Consider the following 23351-nt stretch of genomic DNA (forward strand, 5'->3'; position numbering starts at 1 on the left):
TGGAACAGGCGCGAGTGACTGAATGGCGTATTCCTGTTCTTATGAATGCAGATTGTGCAGTCTAAGCATGTGTAGTGTAAGTCCAAACAGTTTTGGCTCAGTTGTTTTTCAAAATATATTTGAAATAAAATCCATGACAATCTTCAAAAGCTTGTTTCATGTAAAGTTTGTTTGAATGTTTCTAATGACAAATGGAGATGGTGTCTAGATTTAAGAGAATGACTGTTTAACAGCTATTTTTGGTTCCATAAACTACAAAAAATAAATCAACCCTGAAATTCAAGGGGGTTTATTCCAGCTTCTTGCCAGAGTTTAGTAGAAGGCTGTTAGAACCCCCACAGACATTCAGGGTCACTAAGCAGGGAAAGAGAGATCGGGCTAGATATTGGATAGCCCTGCCTTTTGGGTGTGGACTGCTTACAGTCTCTGTGATCAGCAGAGGGTACCAGCAGAATTGTTTGTTGAATACGTGATACAGCTCTTCCTAAAGACAGGCTGGACTTTAAAGTGAAGCAGCTTAAATATTGCTGCAATGTAAATATTTTACAATGAAGACTGAGACAGAGAGAGTTATGTGGTGATGGATGTGGTGCTGGAGGAATTGGTGGTGCAGGTGGACAGGAGGAGAGATGCTATGTTCCCTCCAGAGCCAGGAGACCCTCAGAAGGGAGTGGGAGCAGGAGGTCAAGGTCAATTCCCACCATCTGGACCCAAGAGGCCCTGCCTCATGCAGGTGGTCAAGATCAATGAATGCATTTTTACATGACATCTCCAGCTTCTCACGCTGCTCAATACGCAACACCCTATGACTCAACTAGGAGAACTGCTTAGCACTCAGGACTCACACCTAACATCCAGATATCTCACCTCACACTGACATACCTACCAATGTTATCAGCCTCACACCACCTCTCATTTCCTCCAAATACCTCCAGCTATTCAGCTAAGTCAGGAACAGTACAGTGAAATAGAATCTCTGACATTCTGTCTTCTCTTGCAGTACAAGGTGGCACACTATAGAAAGGAGCAAAGCAGAGCAAGTAGGGACAAGGACACCTGAATCTCCTGAGCCCTATGGGGGAAATGGTTCTCTGTATCAAAGGGCTGGCTGTGACAGAGCCCCTGGCATCCCTGAGAACTTTGATGAGGATGGCATGTTCCTGCCTTATTTCCCCTCTCAGTTCCCAGCGCAACCTTATTATGCTGCCTGGCACGATGAGCAATCTGCAGATGGTGTGGCCATGGATCTCCTGCTTCCCACCCCAACCCCCTTCCCAGACACCAACTCTCCCCTTCTGAATTCCTGCTTTCAGACACCCAAGAACTGCTGCCTGTCCAGCCTCATGAGCACCAGGAGGGGGAAAGAGAACATCAGCACAGCATTGATGCAGATCCGGCACTCACAGCTACCAACTCAGACACTGATACTGCACTTACCTTGGAGTCTGGTACAGAGTTGAAATCAGCACATGGTTAGGCACAAGTGGGTTGTAACCAGGCCAAAGGTAAAGGATAGTTTGTTTGCCAGCTAACTGGAGGGCAAGGTCACAGACAAGTGTTGTTGAGGAGGACTCAGATTAGGAAATTGATGTGCACAATACAGGAGCATACTGAATGAGCAGTCACACCAAGTTGCTGGGTGCATTGGCTAACCTGCCAGACTGCCTCCTGTCACTATCAAGGAACATGGAGGAGTCTGGCTCTAACGACACAAAGGTGTGGACTTGCTTTCAGCAGCATCTACTCCATCTCCCTGAAATGCAGCAGATCCAGAGGCACTACCAGTGCTGCCCCCTATCTGTTGAAGCCTTTGTGCACAGGTTACCTGATCCTGTGGTTGCCCCTATGAGGATGCAGCAGCACTCTACGGCAGGAATGATTTAGGAATACACTTCCAAGAACACTCCAGAGTACATCCAAACACTTTGTGATCAAAAATGTTCCAAATCATTACCTTGCTGCAAGTTGGGTGCCTGGCCCTAGCCAGGACAGGGCCCATCTTGTAGCTTCACCTTTGTTTGCAGAGTGAATAACAAAGAGTCTGCCTGCATATTCATTGACCAAATTTGGAATCCTTGCATCACATCAGCCGGCTCACAGTCTTCCAGTGGACACAGGGGACCCCAGCCTGCATCTGCCCTTCATATCCACAACACCTTGCAAGAAGTAGCTGGTGGCTCGGAGCAAACAAGTAGAAAGATGCATGGCCCCTATAGCACCACCAGAATCACAGCTACTTGGGCCTGAATTTTTCATTTGTCAGGCATGCACAATCAGCAGGCCCAGATGCAGATGGGAAATGGGCCTCTGGCTGCGATCGGCCCCTGACCGCGATTTGACGCCGGCTGGCCGATTAATGGCCAGCCAGCATGAAACACGCCCTGAAATGCTTAGCACTGCAGGGATGGAGGTGGGAAGAGGGCGGGCGCCGACCTAACTGAGGGTGTGAGTAAACGCTTCGAGTGAGATCCTTGAAGGCAGACAGCTGCCCCAGGGAGCTGCAGACCTCCACAGGCTGAAGGAAATGACAAAAATGCTGCAAAATATGTCCATGCAGCACAATCAAGCACCCGAAAGCATACCTCATAAAAAACCAGCCCCCAGATATTTCTTTTTATTTAATTTCCCCACGGAGATTTCATCCCGCCCTGGATTGAGGCTTGAGCAAAAATGTGAGTGCCACCTGGAAGAATGGCCCGTCCGCCAACCATAAATGTGGATGGGCTACGTAAAATCAGTGTTAATTGCATCGTTAATGGGTGAAGCGAAATATCGTGTGTGTGCGCAATGACGTCAGGACTCTTGCCCGACGCCATCTCGTGCTACTTCACGTCCATTCGGGTTGGGCATGCGCATGCCCACAGGACGTAAAATTCTGGCATTGAGGCCATTTCACACCCAGTGTGCCTTTACTCATCCTTATTTTACTTCATTTTTAGAAGGAAAAAAACAATTTAGTTCTTTTTTAACAGAAAGTCTTAAATTATAAGTTCTATAATGTGTACAGAAAATTTAAACATTCTAATTCCTGCTATCACAGAGCAATTCAGGCTGACAGACATATGGAAGGGAAGATTGAGAGGAGACCAAGCAGGAGAGAAGGTTTTTCCTCATTCTATTCTGAATTTTTTTCAATTGAATTTCCAAAGCAGATAGGAAACTTCTAATTATCACCAATTATCCACCTTGTTTTCTTGGTGGTTAAAACATGCCAACATTATAGTTATTAACTGCTATTAAATTCCAAGCTTGTCCGCAGTCTGATCAAATTGCAGTAACAGGAACTTCCATGGGTGAGAAGTAGAGCAGTGACATTATGGCAGTGCAACCTGGAAGGAAATGGAACCAAATTGGTAGGTCTCTTTTGGGACAGTACAGGCAAAACAAAAAGTGTGTTAGCAGCTGCTAGCATTAAGGCCTGAGCCAGGTTGGTCATAGATTCAAATCGCACTGCAGGGATTTGAGCAGATGAGCTAGGTTGACACTTCATTGCTATACAAAGGAGTGCTACACTGTCGGCGGTGTCATCTTTCAGATTTGACATTAAACAGAGATTCAGTTTGCATGTTCGGGTGGAATAAAAGATCCTATGGTATCATTCAAAGAAGAGCGCAGAATTTGTTATGTGCAACATTTATTCTTCGGTTAACATCTTTCCCTGTGCACATAGCTGTAATGTTTGCCTAGTAAATATCAGTGACTATGGGCGGAATTTAGTGCCCTAACCCCATGGCAGGTTTGGTGGCAGGGGGCAGGTGGTGGGTGGAGATCCCATGCCTTCACGCCTCTGCCCCAATTAAATCCAGGGCAGGAAGGCATATGGACAGCCTTCCCACCCTGCCACCAATTCAAGCCCTTAAGTTGTCAATTAATGCTTGCTTAAGGGCCTCATCCTGTTGTTACTGGTATTAACCCAGCAGTAGGCAGGGAATTTGTCATGCAGGAAACCCAAAAATCAAACCTTGTAAGGGTTGCATGTGAGCTTCCAAGGGGGGCTGGGGGTGTTGGGGGTCCCTCGTTCCAAGGCACTTGGTGCCTGATGAAGGGGCTCGGCATCAGGAACGGGGGGGTGGGGGTGGGGGGGCTGACAGCTGTCCCTGCATCTCCCGTGACCCCCATCCCGCCATCACTCACCTGTAGCCTGGGTCCTTCAGCGATCCTGGGCCACAGGTGGGTGCATTGCCGGCAGCAGCCACCCTCTCGCTGGCACTGCCAAACAATGCACAGCCGTCGTTTCTGTTTGGCTGGTAGCTCTTGGGGGTAGGATTTCCACCCTCCAGGGTCCTTGATCCAATGCGATGCTGCTCAGTTAAGAGCCTAGGAAGCACTTAATACAGCAGGCCTTCCCGAGAGGAGGCAACGTGTGAACTCTGACACCTCCATTAAATACTGCCCTATGTTTCAAAAGTCATTAACTGGCTGTGAAGCTCTTTTGAATTGCCTGAGCACATGAAGGACTTATGGAAATTATGCTAATTCTTCTTTGTTGCCATAATCATTTCTATGACAAAGTTGGCTTTTTCCGAATTATTTTTATTTGTATTTGCATTAATTTACACTTTCAATAATTGGGTCTTTATTCACTATGATCTGAAATTTACAATCTTAGTAAACAGTGCAAAGGGAAATGATTTGTGGAAGTTTGCAAACATGCAGAAGATATTCCATACCGAAGAGGATAATTTTCCATTTAATTTTAAGCTGTTCCATGCCTCACGATTAACCATTGCTCTTTGACTGGGATACTTCACACCCGAGGCTATGTGGTTTATGGTGCAATCCTGTTCTCTCTGACAGGTGGAAGCATGTCATACTTTCAGACCATATCTTCCAGGCTATAAATACAAGTTACTTAGAATTTAAGAATCTTTCAACTGAGTCTGTGAATCCACAGATGGTACACATCTCTGCACCCTTGGGGTTCCGTCTTTCTGCTGTGATTTTTAAATAAATGGTGGAAACGACTAAACTGCAGAACGTGAAGAGCCAGCTACACTTAATCCAAGCAAGCTTTCGACACTCCACCTCAAGGGAAACCTTTCACACTGAAAGTGTGGTATTTCTCAACAGGCAATATTTATAATAATTATTTCTTTCAGTCAAACAGGTGGGAATGAAACTCCCAACTCTCACAACCATCTCAAGAGGTGTTTACTAGTTCAGGGGCGGGATTTTATGGGCCCGTTGAAGCCAATGGACTTTTGAACATCTCTCTGCATTTTATGGCCCTGCCCCCGCCATGATGGGGCTGTAAAATTCCGCCCCAGGTCTGCCACAAGCCTTTTGCAAATTCCATCTGGCATAATCCCTTCAGTTGTAGTAATCACAGCTCTATTTCAACTTTCAGTGACAAATTTATGTACATTGTCTTTTCACAAGTCCAAGGTATTAGTCAGACAGCCCAGCTCTGCTTGGGTTTAGTTTATGAGTAATAACATTAATATGAGGCGAGTTGCCTTTCCTTTGAAACTAATTGTTAGCTGCAGCTGTTATCTATAACTAGTGACCTTAGACCAAAGAGTTCCTTTCAGAGTGCAGCCAAAATGTTCCAGTTTAAATTCACGATATTTGGAAGAACTAAAAATGAATTTAAAAAGATGTCATTGGAAAAAAAATATTTAATTTAAGCATTAGGTCCAACACACGGACAGAATGCTAGGATCAGTCTTTATCTCCCTGTTTTCCCACACATTTCCAGTACCAAAAAGTTAGCAATGGGAATCACAGAGGCCAGGGACTGCCTCATGGAGTTGGATGGAAAATCACAATGAGCCAATTTTTCCAAGCTTCTTGTAGCTAGATATGGAGTGGAAAAGGCATGGGAACATCATTACCAGAAGCAACCTAATGCCTGGGAGAAGTTAAAAGAAGAAACATACACCTGTATTTATTTCTTACTTAAGTTTTACATAAGCATTAATGCAGATGTTTTCACATCTGTTACAATCTTCAATTCATATTGACTTTGTAAAATTGGAATCAAACTCCAATTATAAAGAATGATTAGTATTTAGAATGCTCATTCTTGAGGGATGGGTGTCCATTCCAATGTGTATTTTTGGTACCTACTTCCAATGTTTATATGGGAATGCTTTGTTAGTTGTCCCAGATTATGGGTAATAAACTGGATATTAATTATTCATTTGCATATAGTCTCTAGAAAATGGATGTATGTTGATATCAGATGAAGTTTTGATTGGGCTTGGTTCATTTTCTCTCACAGCAGAATAATGTATTAAAACTCACTTTCTCGTTTGGAAAAAAAGAATATCTTCTTTCTAACAAGAGCAGATAGAGTCTGATTTTCCTGACTCTCCTATGCTTGGAAACAGGCATGAAAAGCACACATGAAGGGTGTTCTAGATACGATGATCTGAACTCACTCCTATTTCTGGTTAGAGCAGGGAGATTCTTCATTAAGCTGTGGCCCTGTCTGCCTTCTCAAGAGGATGTTTGATAATTTGGCATTATTTGAAAAAGAGCAGGGCAGTTCTCCCACTGTCCCTCAACCAACATTAGCAGAAATCAGTTTACCTGGTCCTTATCACAACGCTGTTAGTAGGACCTTGCAGTGCTAAATTACAACAGTGACGACACTCCAATTAAAAAAATACTCCATTGGCAGTGAAGTGCTTTGGGACATTCTGAGGTTGTGAAAGATGCAATATAAATGCAGGTTCTTTCACTTTTCTTTGGGTTCAATTCACTACCCTATGTCGGACATAACTTTGACACAGGCCCACTCCCTGGTAGAGCTTGCGCCTTGAAACAGGCATCAGATATACAGCTATTTCAGTTACAGAGCCACCTGGCTGTTGTCCTTAGATCCATGAGGTGGCTGGGGAAAAAAATAGGTTCGCTTGTCCTTTTGCCTCCTCCCCATCCTGCTGCCTCCTCCCCTTCATCTCGTCAGCCTGCCAGTGAACGTGAAGACTTTTTTCTGCGGTTACCAAAGCAATGTTTTGATTGTTCCTGTTTAGATACATACACTCTACTTCTCCTCAAGGGAAGTTCCAGGAATCTAAAGGCAACACAATGAAAATGGAGAACTGGGCCTAAATTTTGAGGATCCACCAAGGTGGGAACAGAGGCAGTGAAAATACTGGCACCAGCTTCCTCTCACCATTCCTAGCACTGGTGACTTTCACCAGGGTGGGAGACTCTGAGATGATGGTGTAGCGGATGTCACTGAACTAGTAATCCAGAGGCCCAGGTTAATGCTCTGGGGACATGGGTTCAAATCCCACCAGAGAGGCTGGTGGAATTTAAATTCAATTAATAAAGTCTGGAGTTGGTAGCTAGTTACAGTAATGGTGACAATGAAACTATCATGGATTGTCATGAAAAACCCATCTGGTTCACTAATGCCTTTTCCTTACCTGCTTTGGCTTACATGTGACTCCACACCCACAGCTACGTGGTTGACTCTTAACTGCTCTCTGAAATAGTCTAGTAAGCCATCAGTTCAAGGGCAATTAGGGATGGGCAACAAATGCTGGCCTTGCCAGTGACACCCAGAACCCATGAAAATAATTTTAAAAAAATCCTGCCTGATCCAGTAATAATGATAATTAAGGTAGTTGAAGAGCTCATTGACAGCTCACTGAGGGCCATGTTCAGATTTTGATGGGGGCTCCTGGATGCATGTCTGGGCAGGTCAGGTGCATCGAGGCGGCAACACAGCGGGGACCCCATTGTGGCCAGTCCAGGGAATTAGGTGGACCCCATGAAAGGGAGAATGGTGCCGAGGGGAATCTGCCACTGTCATACAGCTCCCATCGGGTCAGTGGAGTTTGCATGGAGAGTGACCAGTAAGTGCTTGAGCAGCATCACCCTCCTGGCATTGCAGGGGCATAAGGGCAAGGAGCAACGATTCCAAATGTAATTGGGGGAGGGGGGAGCGGGTGGTGAGGGTGCACCTGAGCACAAGGAAGGTAGGAGCTGGTAACGGGAGCACGACGATCAGATTTTTATGTCCAGTGGCAATGAGAAACTACACGCTCTGCAGAAAGGGCAGAGCGCTGGGCATTGGGGGCAGTGGGGGAGGTGGCTGTAGAGGAGATGGACAAGGGACAGGAAGGACATGCAGTCCATATCCTCAGCAGAGGATCTACCATCAAAGATAGAGCTACCTTGAAATGACTGAGAACCAGTGCGTGACTGCGACTCTCCAGGCAGATGGTCGCAGAGATTTGTGTCTTTGTGGTCAAATACCTCACACCTGGCAGCATTGTTTGCCATGGCCTGCCAGTGGCCGGCAAAGTCAATGTGGCCTTCAACTTTGTCTCTGGCTCCTCCCAAGTACCATTTGAGGACCTTGGTGGTATCTCGCAAACTGTTGCATCTCACAGGTCACAGATGTCCTCTGCAAAACCTGGACAGCATATGCAATACCTGACAGTGCTATGCAGGCACCAAGGGCAGTGATGTTAGCCTCCATTGCTGGATTCCCCGGGTGCAGGGCATCACCGATTGTACCCATTTGCCCTACAAGGCACCCAGTGATTCATCAACAGGAAGGGCTTCCATTTCATCAATATTCAACTGGTTTGCAACCACAACAAGAGCTTCCTGCATGTATGTGCTCTTTCTGAAAGCTGTCATGACTCCTTCATCTTCTGGCATTCAAGGCTGCTGCAGCTCTTCATTCAATCCCCCAAACCACATCACTTCTAAGGGACAAGGTATACCCCTTGAAGAGATGGTTATTCACCCCTTTACCTGATCCTGAGATGGAAGCAGATATGTGCTGCAACTGAAGTCATCTGCTCACAAGGACCATCATTGAGCAGGCTATTTGGCTGAAGATGTGATTCTGGTGCCTGGATGGTGCTGGTGATAGCGGGTGGTCCCTTGCAGAACTCTCCTGTAAGGGTGTTGCACATTGTAGTTGTCTGCTGCACTCTTCAAAATATGGCCTCCAGAAAGGTGTGGACCTTGAAGATAGTGAAACACTGAATGGACACAGTTCATTGGAGACAGAGGGGAGAATTTTCTCCCCGTCGGGTGGGCCGGTCGGGAGCCTATGCCAGTGCGCGCCCGCCGAATGGAAGATCAGAATGACGCACGCCTGACATCACTGCGTGTCATTTTACAGAAGATTCTGCCCTTAGAGGGGCAGAGAGTGGTCTAGGAGGTGGAAGAAGAAGCGGAGGAGGAAGATTCAGAACAAGGGGTGCCCTGGCTGCAGAGGGAACTGGCTGGGCCTTGCCTGGAGATCGAGTGCCTTGTCAGGATACCGTCAACAAGATGGATCATTCAATCCAGGCATGTTTCAACAGATCCCTTCTAACCCAGGAGGAATCGTATGGTGTGGAACTCACTTCTAACTGACTGTGAGAACACATCCATTGAAGACACAGAGCATATAAACTCTTACCACCAATGAAGGAAGCACACCTGTCCAGAGGTTTCACTGTCACCATTGCACCACTTCATCCCTCTTTTTCTTTAATGGCTTTAATAAAAGGAGGCTCACAAGTCTGGCTTCACATGTCAATATTTACAGGGTGCTCCAAAAGACATAAAGTGCATAGTTACAAGTGATAGGCACCCCAATGACCCACTCAGTGTTTTGCTCAATGTGATGTCCTCCATTCTCAGCCACTTCTACATGATGTGCTCCATGTGGCCTGGAAGGAGGTGAAGGTAGCCTGCTCATGTGTCTCTGCTTACGGCTGAGATGTACGTAGTGGTCGTCCTCATTGTGGAGTGCTGGTTGGGGCACCACCAGAGGCTGTTCCACCAGCATCAGTGCAGGGGCAGCCTCAGTCATTAGGCCTTGCTGACAGATGATCCCTCAGTCAGAGAGGCCAAGGAAGCCAATGATAATGACGCCCCATGAGGGATGATACCCTCATCCTCTGTGGCCATGGACTCAGCCCTTGGGTGGCACTCTGGATCGCTAGAGCAGAGCACCAGCTGGGTCAAAACTGGTATCCACGCCAAATATCTCTACACCATTAGTGCCACTCACTGGTCAAAACTACATCCTGTGAATGCCAGTGCTCAGTTCCTTCATTCACTCCCAAGTGCTGCTGCATATACCTCTCAATGATGTTGGCCACTCTCTCAATGGCGGAGCACATGCGTTCAAAGCCCTGAGTCATGGTGATGCACATGAACTGAATAGACTTCTCTATTCTCAGCACATGACCCCACACTGCCTCAGGGAACTCTGACGTGAGGGAGCACGCCTGTTACTGCTGCTTGAACAATTGAGTTCATCTGGTGCAGGTACACCCACAGTGCTGTTAGGAGGGGAATTCCAGGATTTTGACCCAGCGACAGTGAAGGTACAGTGATAAAGTTCAAAGTCAAAATGGGTGTATGCCTTGCAGGGGAACTTGCAGGTGGTGGTGTTCCCATGCATCTGCTGCCCTTGTCCTTCTAGGTGGTAGAGGTCACGGGTTTAGAAGGTGCTGTCAAAGGAGCCTTGGTGAGTTGCTGCAGTGCATCTTGTAGATGGTACATACTACTGTCACAGTGAATCGGTGATGGAGAGAGTGGATGCTTAAGTTGGTGGATGGGCTCCAATCGAGTATGCTATGTTACCATGGATGGTGTCGAGCTTCTTGAATGTTGTTGGAGCTGCACTCATCCAGGCAAGTGGAGAGTATTCCATCACACTCCTGACTTGTGCCTTGTAGATGGTGAACAGGCTTTGGGGAGTCAGGAAGTGAGTTACTCACCTCAGAATTCTTAGCCTCTGACCTGCTCTTGTAGCCACAGTATTCACATGGTTGGTCCAGTTCAGTTTCTGGTCAATGGTAACCCCCGGATGTTGATAATGGGGGATTCAGTGATGGTAATGTCACTGAATGTCATGGGGAGATGGTTAGATTTTCACTAGTTGGAGATGGTTATTGCCTGGAACATGTATGGTGTGAATGTTACTTGCCACTTATCAGCTGAACCCTGAATATTTTTCATGTCTTGCTGCATTTGGACGTGGACTGCTTCAGTGTCTAAGGAGCTGTGAATGGTGCTGAATGTTGTGCAAACATCAGCAAACATTCCCACTTCTGACCTTATGATGGAGGGAAGGTCAATGATGAAGCAGCTGAAGATGGTTGGCCCTAGGACACTACCCTGAGGAACTCCTCCAACAATGTCTTGGGACTTGGGCCAATGTCTTGGCCTCCAACAACCACAACCAGCTTCTTTGTGCTCGGTGTGATTCCAACCAGTGGAGAGTTTCCCCCCGATTCCCATTGACTTCAATTTTGCTAGGGCTCCTTGATACCACACTCGGTCAAATGCTACCTTGACGTCAAGAGCAGTCACTCTCACACATCCTCCAAGGGGGACAGTCCATAGCTGTTTCTGGCACTGTCACCTCCTCCTGCACATTCATGACATGCTTAACACCCAGTGCCACCATATTTAAACAGGCACAAGGACCCACTGAGGTGACTGTATCTATGCTGGTGAACAGTGCACTTGTAAGATGCGACAGAGCTGTTCTGAGGTCTGCTCTAGCAGATTGGCTCAGTGATGGTGACAGAGTCGGTCATAGTGCCTCAATATCAGCGTCTGTGGGAAACACAAGAAGAGAGAATGAGCCTTTGAGAGCAGATATCTCTGCAATGCTGAGGCTGCCCAATGCAGCCAAGTCTTCAGCAAGCTGTTGGATGGGCTGGAGTGCAGTGCATCTCCTTACAGTACACATTGCACTCTCCAATCACCTTCTCCACCACAGATGTCCATCTTCCCTTCCCCAACATTCTCATGGTCAATGACCCTGCTGATCTCCATGACTCCCTCTTCCATTGTTGTGAAGACGTGCAGGTATGGACTCCCCCCACCTGTCTGGGCCTCCCTCAGGCATTATGTGCCCATTTCTGCTGCAAGGACAAAAGAGAGATCAGGCACTGTTGGCCTCAACAGCCAATGCCAGTGGCTCATTGACATAGGAAACAGCATGTATCAGCGCTGACAAATCGTCAGCAGCACTATGGCTCTGAGCCTAGCTGAAGGGTCAGTAAGTACTCGAGGCACACAAGCTTTTGCTCCATCATTCAATAACATCTTGGCTGAACTTCTCCATCAACTCCACTTTCCTGCCCTACCCTTTTATGTTGAGACTCTTTTGTCCAAGTTGCTTGCCAGATCTGGACTCCTATCAGTGGGCCAAGATCTGCCCATGTGGAGTCCAGTACACCTCCACTCACTTATCATACCTTCTGTCACTGCAATGCTTGCTCCCAGTTGAGCCTGAGGAGACCCTTCTCGCCCGAGGAGACCCTTCTCGCCCACCCTGTAATTTATCTTGTTCTGCCCCTAACAAGGCATTGAGGGGCCACCCGGAAACTGGAACACCAGCACAACCAAATCCCCACTGATTAGCTGGGGGTTTCACTGGCCTCCTGCTGCTGCAGTTCTGGCGGGAAACTATTTGTCAGAGAATCTCTGGACTGACAGCTTCATAACTATTACTAAGTATGATGACCAGAATACTATGTGAGATCCTCTGTATGTTTTATGTAGTGGTAGTTTTGTTCTTTGAACTTTGAACCTGGACATATACAATAGAGAAATGGTGCTTTTAAAGGAAGTTTCCCCTCCCCCACTGGCTGAGGGATGTAGATTAAGTCCACTTTGTTAGCCTGGTACAGACTAGCTCCCAATGTTTAACTTGTATTCACCATGCAAACATTGCTTTTAAAAAAACCTTATATCTGATAAACCTTTACATTATAGAGCGTGAATCAAAACAGACTGTGTGGTCTAAGTGCAATTAATTAAAGGGGTCAATTTTTATACAGATACTTTTAACCCGTGGAGCTCTAACTGAATCACTAGCTTTCAATTAGACTGATTCTGACTGATTTTTTTTTTAAGCACTGGATTTTTTCTGCAGGCCCTCCTGAGTGGATTTTCTCTGTCTCAATGGCTGAGGAGTGAGAGGAAACGGACATTGGAGAGGTCACAGCAAAATTAAAGAAATCATAGAACAGACTGAACTTTGCTCACCTCTTACCTTTCCCCAGATTAGCTCATTCTCCTGAGCTCTCAAAGCTGAGAAACCACCTTCCTAATAGGAAACAAAGGACAGCAATCGATAAGCTTTATAGGGCTTTTGCCAGTGAACAATGCTGGAACTGTTGCCGATCATGATATTTATAAAGTATTAGATTAGAATGTCTCTGACACCAAATTAAATGGGGGCTCAAAAAAAAAGGATAAGGTTCAGACAAGTACAGGAAAATAGCGAATTAACTATAGAACAGAAGAATCATAGATGACATACAACTTTGAAAGATATTAAGTAGCACACATTGGCAATAAAATAACAAATGTGATTACAGCTTGAAGAGCAAACCATTAAATGAAATCAGTACAAAAAATCCCTGGTATAATACTTGGCTATCCATCGAAGCTTCCCCAGTGAAGAACAGAACACAAATACAATTCTGGGTGTGTTAATTACTGGATAGATAGATGGTGGGGCTCAATTTCAAAGCCTCCACCAGGTGTGAACAGCCTCTCTTGCTCAAAAATCACAGTGCTGAACTTTCCGATTTTCCTTCCCAATCAGTCCAACCTTATTTTGATTGGGGCCTTCACAAGGTTGAGTGGCAGGGGGGTTCAAAGTGCATGTCCTTTTCAAGTGGGAGCCTCATTGGTGTATTCAAATAAGGATGCTATGACGTGAGTAGGACCCCTGAAGCTGTTTTTTTGCCTGAAATTGGCACAGACCAGAAGAAACCATTTGAAGTGCTATTTAAAGGGCCACTCAACTGCGAGTACTTGGGTCATTGGCATTTGTTTGGAGAAAAAAACCTTTCTTGCTTCGTAGTGATATTGCAGACATTACTAGTGATGGATATATGGTACAATTTGCTACAAAGAATTCAAGAAACTCAGGGAGTTTCTGGATATTCAGAACATGGGATTTGTCTTGGTCCCTTCATTCTGGTTGGAGGAAGAGCAACGGCATCAAGTGGGGGAACCTCAGGAAGTTGCAGTTGGAGCAGTTAGGAATCCATAAAGGAGGAGACTGCTTGAATGAGGAGACTGCTATTCATCAGGGAGGTAATGAAACCACATGCGGCAAGACCTGTACCTCATTCCCACAGTTGGCCGTACATTGTCTGGAGCAGTGAAAGTCACTACAGCCCTCAGATCATTTTGCCTCAAGGACTTTCCAGCTTCCAGCAGCTGATATCAGTCATATTGCTCAGTATACAGGCCATGACTGCATCGAGCAGGTGACTGAAACCCTCTTTGTCAAGGCCAACCAGTGTATTGTGTTCCTCAGGAACACCAGGAGCTAGCAGGAAAGGGCTGTAGATTCTTCTAATATAGCAGACCTCCCGCAAGTGCAGGGTATGATTTTCTGCAGTCAAGTTGCTCCTTAAGCGAAGGCTGGCACTCTGTCAGTTCAGGTCTTCTCCCAGCTGTTGTGGGTTAGTTTGTCCAGCAGAAAGAGTAGTAGTGAGTTAGTGCCTGGTTCCTGTAAAGGATTGTGCAGATGTGTGGAGCATCTTCAGTTAGTAGGTATACTGAGAGGGAGGAGGCAGCAATTTGTGAGTAGATGTTGTGCAAGGAAGTGGCTCCTGTGTGAGAAGAGCAGCTAACAGAGGATTTCTAGTTGCTACCAGCTAAAGCAGACGCTATTTGTGCAGTTGGGAAGAAAACAAGTGAATGTGCGATTAGAATGAGGAGGTCGGTGCAGCATCTTCATGGGGCAGAATTTTACATTCCGCGGGCGGGCACCGTACCCGAACGAGGGTAAAATTGTGTGAGATGACATCAGGCGAGCATCCTGATGTTGTCACACACTTGCACAATATTTACTCAGCAGGCATGTGCGGCAGATGGATGCGCACCCGCTGACAATTTAAACGTGCAATTAAGCCCATCAATGGCACAATTTTTCATGGCCCATCCAACCTTATGGCTGGCAGACGGGCCAATTGGCCAGGCAGCCTTTACATTTTTGATGAAACCTCTTCCAAGGGTGGGATGAAATCTCAATTCTGGAATAAAGTAAAAAGAAATATCTGGGGGAAGCATTTTTTTGAGGTATGCTCTCAGGTGCTTGATTGTGCTGCATGGACATTTTTTGCAGCTTTTAAGAACTTTATTTTATTGTTTGCAGGTCAGCAGCCCCCTGGGGCAGCTGTCTGCCATCAGGGAGCTTTCCCAAATCGTTCACCCACAACTGCACCCGCGGTGACGTCACCGCCTGCCATCTTCGTCTTTCAGTGCGCATTTCACGCTGGCTGCCTGTTAATTGGACGGGCTGGAGTGCAATGCCAATCGTGGTCAGCGGCCCATTTCACGACCATTCCTGGGCCTGCCGACCGCGTGCATCTGATGGGAAAATTCAGGCCCATGTGATTACAGGGCAAGCAAGGAGAGTGGGGAGGGAAGTGTTTGGAGTGTGAGAGGGAGGACGTGCTGATGATGGGCCTAATGCTGAAAAACAGATGCAGAAAAACATATTTCTCACCCTTGCTGTTTGGGTAGGCTCCTTGAACCTAATGCAGCATTGATCCCATATTCCGGGAGTGCTGCTTCTGTCATTTCTATTGTCTCCTATCTCAGTCCAAGACTACTTCAGTGTCTGCCTTGACATCAGTGGGAAAAGAACTAGTTTGTGAGCTCTCACCTACCCCATGAAGACCTCCAGTGCTGAGTAACTAAACCTTGGTGCTCTTGAACACGATATCTATCACCCCACATCTAGAACTTGCAACAAATGTTGCGGCAGAACTAGTGACTGCTCGCTTTTAAGAGGCTCAAGCATTCTTTAAACAAATACCAGGGTCACTAGAAATCCTGTTCTTCAGTGAGCTGTTCATCATTATGGAAACATGCAGGCAGTGCTCCAGTCAGATTTGAGTGAACCTCTCCAATGCTATTGGATGGCAGCCTGATTACTGCACTTACGCTCAAAGTGTGCCGGAAGTTAAAATTGTCACTAGTGAATCTAAGGAACTAATACTAATACTTTATAAAACACTTTATTAATTAGTCCAAATATGCAGCAGGAACTTGCTCGCAGAATTTCCCAATTAACCAGTGTAACTAGTTAGATGTGTAAACAGCAGCCGACTGGGAGAAGTCATGAGGAAATTCTCAGCAGATGTATCACCTTCAGATTGGGACACTGCACTTATACAAAGATGGTGAGAAAGTGCATAGGAGTCCAAGTAACAAAGACAATTCCAGATTCTGATCATTGTACAATGGAGAGAGAAACTCAGAAAGTGTAGCCATTCTCATCTGGATCAATGTAATGCATGGAGCTAATGGAGAGAATTGGTAAAGTGGATGTAAATAGGTATTTTGTGATAAATCAGTTCAAATCATTCTAATGATACTTTTGGCATTTACTTCCTTTGCTTGATCCAAATTTCAAGGTTTGATCTGGCCATTTTTCATATATTTTACTGCCTGACTCCATATTTGCTTCATTAGGATTGATACAACTCTCCCCTGGACAGTTCAGCCCAAGCTTGTGTTAAATTCATATCTCTCTGGACTGAAGTTTTATTTTACAAAATGGAAGTATTCGGCATGATCTGGACATGTGGATGCTAACCTGGGATTTTTTTTAAAAGAAGGTCATACTTTCACCTTGGAACTGTAAACAAGTAGGCCTCTTCCAAGAAATCACCTGACCTATATGGTACTTGAGAAGGAGTTGTTTGTTTGTGTTGAACTGCTAAGAACTTTAATTGATCAAATGCTGGGAGACTAAAAGGCAATCACATGGGAGAGGGAAAAAAACCTACTTGTTTTGAAGGTAGTTTTATTGGAGAACAGATAGAGGAAAGAAGGCTACCTTGACTGGCTCCCTCTCTCTACCTTGCCTAAAATTGTGTGTGGCTGTAACCTATAACCAGAGAACCCTCATCTGAGAGTAACCAGTCTGCATTTGGACCTGCAAAGCTGAGACCAGTGGTGAGAACTTCCAGGCATCCACAGGGACCAGCAGCCCGTCTTCGCATACGAAAACTTCGGGTCAACAACGTTGAGACCCTGCAGACTTTACTCTTTATTTTATAAAGCTCATCCTCCAAAGCCCACCTCTGCAGAGCCCCCTACTCTGTCCTTTATTTGCGTATGTGTGCTGGGGAATTCTCTAGGAAGAGATAGATAGTTATGCTTCCCGATTACAATGTGTGTTAACCAGTACTTGAGACTTGTTAAAAGAAGTTTTGTTTTAAAATAAATTAATCATTCTGAGTTTTTGAAAGAAGCCTGGTCAGAGTCTCTTTTTCCTTCTGGGTACTAGAGGTATAGGTATACAATTGGCTATTATAGTGAGAAAATTAAATATTTAAATTAATGGTACGGCCTGCAGAGTAGTAGGGCTTGATAATTCATGCACTCCTCCCATCCCGGTTGTAACACTTGATTTCACCTACATTGACCTAATCCATTTTCTCTCCTAATCTTGGTATTCTGCACCTCTGGCCTTAGTGAAATATAAATACTTTCACTTTGATTTCTCAATATTAAAAAGGTGGAGCCAGGTTGCTGGGAGTTGCATGATAAATTCCTTTTCAATGTCTCAATACTTGTTTTGTTAGAAGATTGAGAACCCTATGAAACACATTGTTCAAAACTTACCATGTTAAAATCCAGCCTGTCTGGCACCATGCCTCCATTCCTCGCCTTGCCATTTTTAGAAATTTATTTTGTCTCCTACTTTGAACGTCCTCTGCTTCTGTGTCTTTCAGTAACTCCTAGCTATGAGGGAAGGTGGGCACCTTAATATTGTATGTCTGTCAGTCTCAATGTCAAACCAGCCACCATACAGAATTCACAATGGGAAGGATCATTGGCCCAAAGCTTCTCCATCCGCTTGATTGACCAGCCAGTCCCTTGTGCCATGCTTATTGCGTGTTCCTTTTATCAGGAATCTTGTGAGAATTGTTGTCCTAAACAGGCAGCTTTATGAACAGCTCAGCCCTTGCCCACACACATTGTCACTTTAAAGATTGCCATAGCCACAAGGAAGAAAATTTTGAAGCTAAAAGGAACGTACACCGCTTTGGGTTCTAAATAAAAAGGGAGGAAACAATTAAAACACAACAACACATTTATTTTTTAAGTGGCCTTTGATATTCCCATGGTTTAATTTGTTCCTAAATTTGACGCCGGAATGCAATTCCAACCTGCCATTTGGTCAAGAAAGGGTTAAGTATTTAATATTATATCTGTTAGAATCTCTTTTAAGTTAGGCTACATGTTAAATCATAGCGTTTAATTATTTTTTATCGTGTAATTGAATGTCGTGCAACACTTTTGTCTTCTCAGCACTTTACCTGAATCTCCTCCTGATTCTGGATCCGAGCCTTACTCCCCTCAACAGGTGAATGGTAAGCTCCATGTCTTCCTATTTGGAATTGGTTTGCTCTAGGCTCTACCAAGCTTCTGTCTGAATAAAGGTGTGACCGCATGCCTGAATTATCAGTGAAAGCAGCCATTTATAAATATTATCAAAGCTCTCAGCTTTTGTTTAGTGCTACAGTTCACTGAAAGGCTTGCCGTGCTAAAATTAGTGAGTAAACAATGCTAGCAAATTAGAAAAACTGCAGTAGCGACACTAGGAACCTGTAGGGAAGAGGATTACTGGTCAGTGGTACTCTTTGAAATGGTGTACTGCAGACTGAAGGGAAAAAGTCAAAATAGTTAAAGAAAAGAGAGTCTAGATGGTAAGTAAGAGTTTCTGCTTGTTCCGAGTACCCTTCATTGACTCTTATGGCTTCAATGAGCTTTGCCCACGCTTCTTGTGTTGTTTGAGTTGTGTTGCTATGCTTATCGAATGTTCTTTTTGTCGGATATTCTGCAAATTCAAGGTTGTTGGCAAGTTATTGACCTGTCTTTGTGAATCTGTGTCAGACGTTTAAGCCCTGGCGAGAGAAGGGCGATGTGAATTGATTGAGGAGGAAAGATAGGAAAAATAAAGGTAGGGAGAGATCGAAAGATGGATGAGAATAAGAAGGAGAAAGCAGAAGGGAACAGAAAAGAGAACACAGAGTGAGAAGAAATGGAGAGAGAGCAAGGACAGAGAGTGAGAGAAGAGGCAAAGGAAGTCAAAGTCTTGGAATGAAAAAAAGAACCAATAGAAGGAAGTGTAGACGAGGTCACAAGAGTACAGTTTCTGTCAGTGGGTAAAATGTACACAGCCCTGTTGTGTGGGATATCAGCTTTTGAGGAGATAGTAGTGCTTGTGTAAGCTTGGGCCTTGCTGTTGTAATTGGAGGGAATGCAATTAATTTTTTGATGTTGGAGAGTGGGGGAAGTGCAGAGGGGCTCACTGTTAATTCTGTGGGAAATGTGAGTCATCTATAAGACCATTATTGCGTTCTGTGTCAAATTGTTACAAGTAAGTATTTTCCGACTTCCAGTACCAATAAGGCAGCAGCAAATCGCAGCAGTCTAAAACAAGCAGAATATTTCAAAGGGAGGGCAGGCTGGCAGTGGGGGAGATCACTTGCACGTAGCCAGCAAGTTGCAGGGAGAGTGGGGCAGGTTTTATCTTTTGCATCCTGACATGCAACGTGGCATTATCGATGAAATTAGAGTTTGATCAGGGAGTACGCTTTCTGTAATGGATTTTAAAATTCTAAGATGTTTGGTTGCAAACACAAAAATCAGAAACGAAAGACTTGTGTTTATATTGTGCATTATCATGCCTGCCAGAATGTTTCAAAGCACATCACAATGAAATACTTTAAAGTGCAGTGACAGTTGTCATGTAGATGAACATGGCAGCCACGTAACAAGTAACAATCAATTGAATGATCGATTAATCTGTTTTTGATGGTGTCGTTGGGGGGGGGCACAAGAAAAAACTTTTCTATTCCTCCAATGGCCCATGGGTAACATCTACCTGAACCAATGGAACAGGCAGATAGGGCATCAGTTCAACATTTCATCTGCAGGGTGACCCCTCTGACAGTACAGCAGTCCATCAGTACTGCAGCGGAGAGCCATCTAATATGTCGAAGTCTTTCACTAGAGCTTGAACCTTGAATCTTTTGACACACGGATGTCACTGTAGAACCAATGAGGCAAACAGAATGTTGAACCATACCAGTGCAGGATAATTCATAGGGAGTTATGCTGAAATGATACAGTGCCATGGTCAGCAACACCTTGAATACTGCATTCAGCCTGGCCCATGAAGTACCGTGAAGACATTCAGGCCTCAGAGGTGATACAGGAGTGAGCTATAAAACAGATCTCTAATGACATAGATTTGAGGTAATGGGGCCTGACTGGAGAAAATTGAGCTTTTCAGCAAGAACTGCCTTACGTACAAGCTAATAAGTAGTAGAGAGAAAGGAGGTTCAGAAAATTATTTCAAACTAAACTGCGACAGTGTCATGCAGCCAAGGTTCAACTTATTAAAAGGCAAACTCAGGATAATGTCAGGAAGTTCTTCAGGCAAAGAATAATCAATAATAGAATGGACTTGTGGATAGAGCAGTGAAGGCAAAAACTTGGAATCATTAAAAGAAACAATTGGATGTCACAATGACAGAACCGAATGGATGAACTCAGGTAGGTTGCAAGGCCCTCCTCAAACACATTTCTAATAGTATCCCCTGAGAATGCTGCAATTGTGTCAAGCTGACACTCTAGTTGGGAGTTGCAAATGAATGCAGAGATACGGAGGTAGACTGAGTGGATGGAATTCAGGGAAGAAATCCTTGCAGGGAGGATCACACGTCCTTTGCAGGACCTGCCAGAGTACCATTAATTTAAATGGAAGGAAAATCAGGCAGGTTCTGGTGTAAGTGGGTGGTCCTCCCTATAAGATTTCCCCCTCAGCAGTTGATGCACAATGCCCAGGTAATAAAGACAAAAATCTAACTCATTGTCGGTGAGGTCCCAGTTTTAGTTGCATGGGCAAGTAGTAACACAGAAGTGATTGCAGTTTCAGGGAAGGTCACTAGCTGTAACATAGAGGAGGGAATCCATGCCTGTGGGAATCATAGCCCTCAGGAAGGGTCACCAGCAGAAAGTGCACCTTTGGTAGAGTAGCAGGTATAGCACTTTGGTGTGATGGAGCCTGGACTGGAGGTAACATATGTACAGCCAAATATTAGGAGGCTAAATTCGACAGCCCCCAAAACCTAGTGCAGGAATCACGATCCCCAATTAACCCATGCCCATTGACTGGCAGTACCCCAACCTCATGCTGCCTGCTGTTTTACAGGATTTACAGTGTTAACCATTCTGTTGATTGGCTGGACACCTGAGCAAGAGCCAATGGTGTGAATGACTAGCACCAGTTAAAGCTAGCCTGCACTGATTAAAGCCAGCCTGCACTGGCTAAAGGTGCATTGTGGCTGGAGCAGGTGCTGGGACACCTGTGCGGACTGAATCTCACCTGGGAAAGACAGAAGAATATGGCACAACAAGGAAGAGTGTGGGCTCCAATGTTTGCAAATGCTACACCAGCGGTCTTGGTGGAGGAGCTGAAAAGGAGAAAAGGTGTTCTGTATCTAGAGGAGGCAGGAGACCCTCCTGAAACATTCTCAGAAGGTAGTGGGATTGGATAGCCGTGGAGGTCAATGCCAGGAGTCAGATCCCGAGGACTTGGATGTGGTGCCACAAAATGCTCAGGGCCTCACTCGAATGGCAAGGTCAGTGAATGCGCCTTCAAATGTCATATCCCACCACTGCACCACTAGCCTCAGATACTGCTCAATTTATCACATATGAACATATGAATTAGCAGCAGGAGTAGGCCACTTGGCTCCTCGAACTTGTTCCACCATTCAATAAGATTATCCTCATCACTCACCCGTCAACAATCTTTAACATTATGACTCATACCTGACTTCCACATGCTTCATTGTACCTTCATGCACTTAACGTTGCTGCAAGCCTCACATCCACACCTTTCTTACACTGCCAGCTATTCAAGTTTGACAGCTACATCAGCCAAACAGATTGTATCACACTCACTGACACACTTTCTCCTCTCATACTGTACATCTAGAGGCAGCAGAAGTTAACTGGACAGGAACAGGCAAGGCTTCTTGTCCTTACCCCAATGCTGGCCAATATTGTGACACCCATTTCTGAAGCCATGGACAACGGAGGTGCTGAAACCATCAAAGATGACGGTAGAGTCATACATAATCCTGCATCTCACATCCCTTCTCCCCCTCATCCCACAATCTTCTCTTATTTACAAGCTGCGGGTAGTGAAAGCATGCATCTCTTATTTTCCTCCTTCCCTTCACCATAATCTTACTTATTTCTTTCTCCTTTCAGATACCTAAGAGGTGCGACCTGGCCCGGCAGTGGAGGAACACCAAGGGAGGAACACTTTCAAGGGCAATTAGGGATGGGCGATAAATGCTGGCCTAGCCAGTGCTGCCCACATCCCATAAGCAAATTAGAAAGAGAGAGTGATAATGAAGCTACAGCACCTGGATTTCAATCTCGCAGTCACCAGCTCACATACTGACACCACACATACTTTAGAGAATATTATAGAGGTGGAATCTGCATGTGGTGAAACACAGGGAATGAGTAACCTGCAGCCAGGGCACAGGGCAAGGATAATACAAGTGCCAGCTCACTAGAGAGTGAAGTTGCACACAAATTCTGCTGCGGAGGACTCAGATGAGCACGTTGGTCTGGCAATATACAGAAGACAGCTGATGGGTATGCACAATTAAATGCTTGGTGCATTGACAGGCTTGCCAGAAAGTCTGTGGTCAATGTCAGTGGTATGGAGGAATCTAGCACCGACTTGACACAGGATTTTACAAAGAACCTGGGACCTGTCCTCTCCAACATGAAAGTGGTAGCCAACTGTATCAACACACTTGTGGAACCAAACATGATGCAGCAGCTAATGGCCAATGTCTCAACTTACAGTACAGCAGAACAGCTTCCACCCAGAAGTTTGTTTATTGTAGTGTAAGTTCAGACTGCAGTAGATTGCAGTATGCGAAGGGGCTCTTAGGGTCCAGCAGTCAGGGGGGTTACAGCAGTCCAGCGTTCTGTCCGCCAACAGATTACTAGGATTGCTGAGGTGCTGCTCTCAGGGAGTAGCAGTGGCTTTATGGAGTACAACCCTGCTATCCCCTCTCAGGATGACAGCATTCCTCCTCCGACCACTGCCCCCCCCACCAGTGCCCTGGCTGTTTCCTGTCAGCCAGTCAACCCAGGCAGCTGCTATCAATATCAAGATGCTGCAGTCAATGGCTGGGCCTTCTGGAGCCAGAGCTGCTCAAGGTTGTTCTCCAAGACCCCCTGCAGTCTCCCCCGCTGAATTAATCAGCCTTTCCCCAGCCATTCTGCAGCCACTGGGTAGCACTGTGTAGTTGCACAAAGACAGGGAAGGCACATGGAAGACA

General features: G+C 45.4%; 1 protein-coding gene across 10 annotated transcripts in view; it reads left to right on the plus strand.

The window, feature by feature from the left end:
- The window catches only part of myrf (myelin regulatory factor), a 272972-nt gene that overhangs the window by 155485 nt on the left and 94136 nt on the right, over window positions 1–23351 (plus strand). For 8 of the 10 annotated variants that reach the window (XR_013577569.1, XM_078549049.1, XM_078549050.1 and 5 more), the window contains one exon: window positions 18280–18341. Coding sequence is in view for 7 of the 10 variants with exons in the window: in XM_078549049.1 (XP_078405175.1) it covers window positions 18280–18341 (62 nt within the window). In the remaining 3 variants the exon portion in view is untranslated. Of the gene's footprint in view, window positions 1–18279; window positions 18342–18472; window positions 18678–23351 lie in introns of those variants that run through there. The other 2 variants (XM_078549057.1, XM_078549056.1) reach the window with 1 other exon arrangement.

The sequence above is a fragment of the Cetorhinus maximus genome, chromosome 9 (assembly GCF_964194155.1).
Source record: "Cetorhinus maximus chromosome 9, sCetMax3.hap1.1, whole genome shotgun sequence".
Taxonomy (NCBI): Eukaryota; Metazoa; Chordata; class Chondrichthyes; order Lamniformes; family Cetorhinidae; genus Cetorhinus; species Cetorhinus maximus.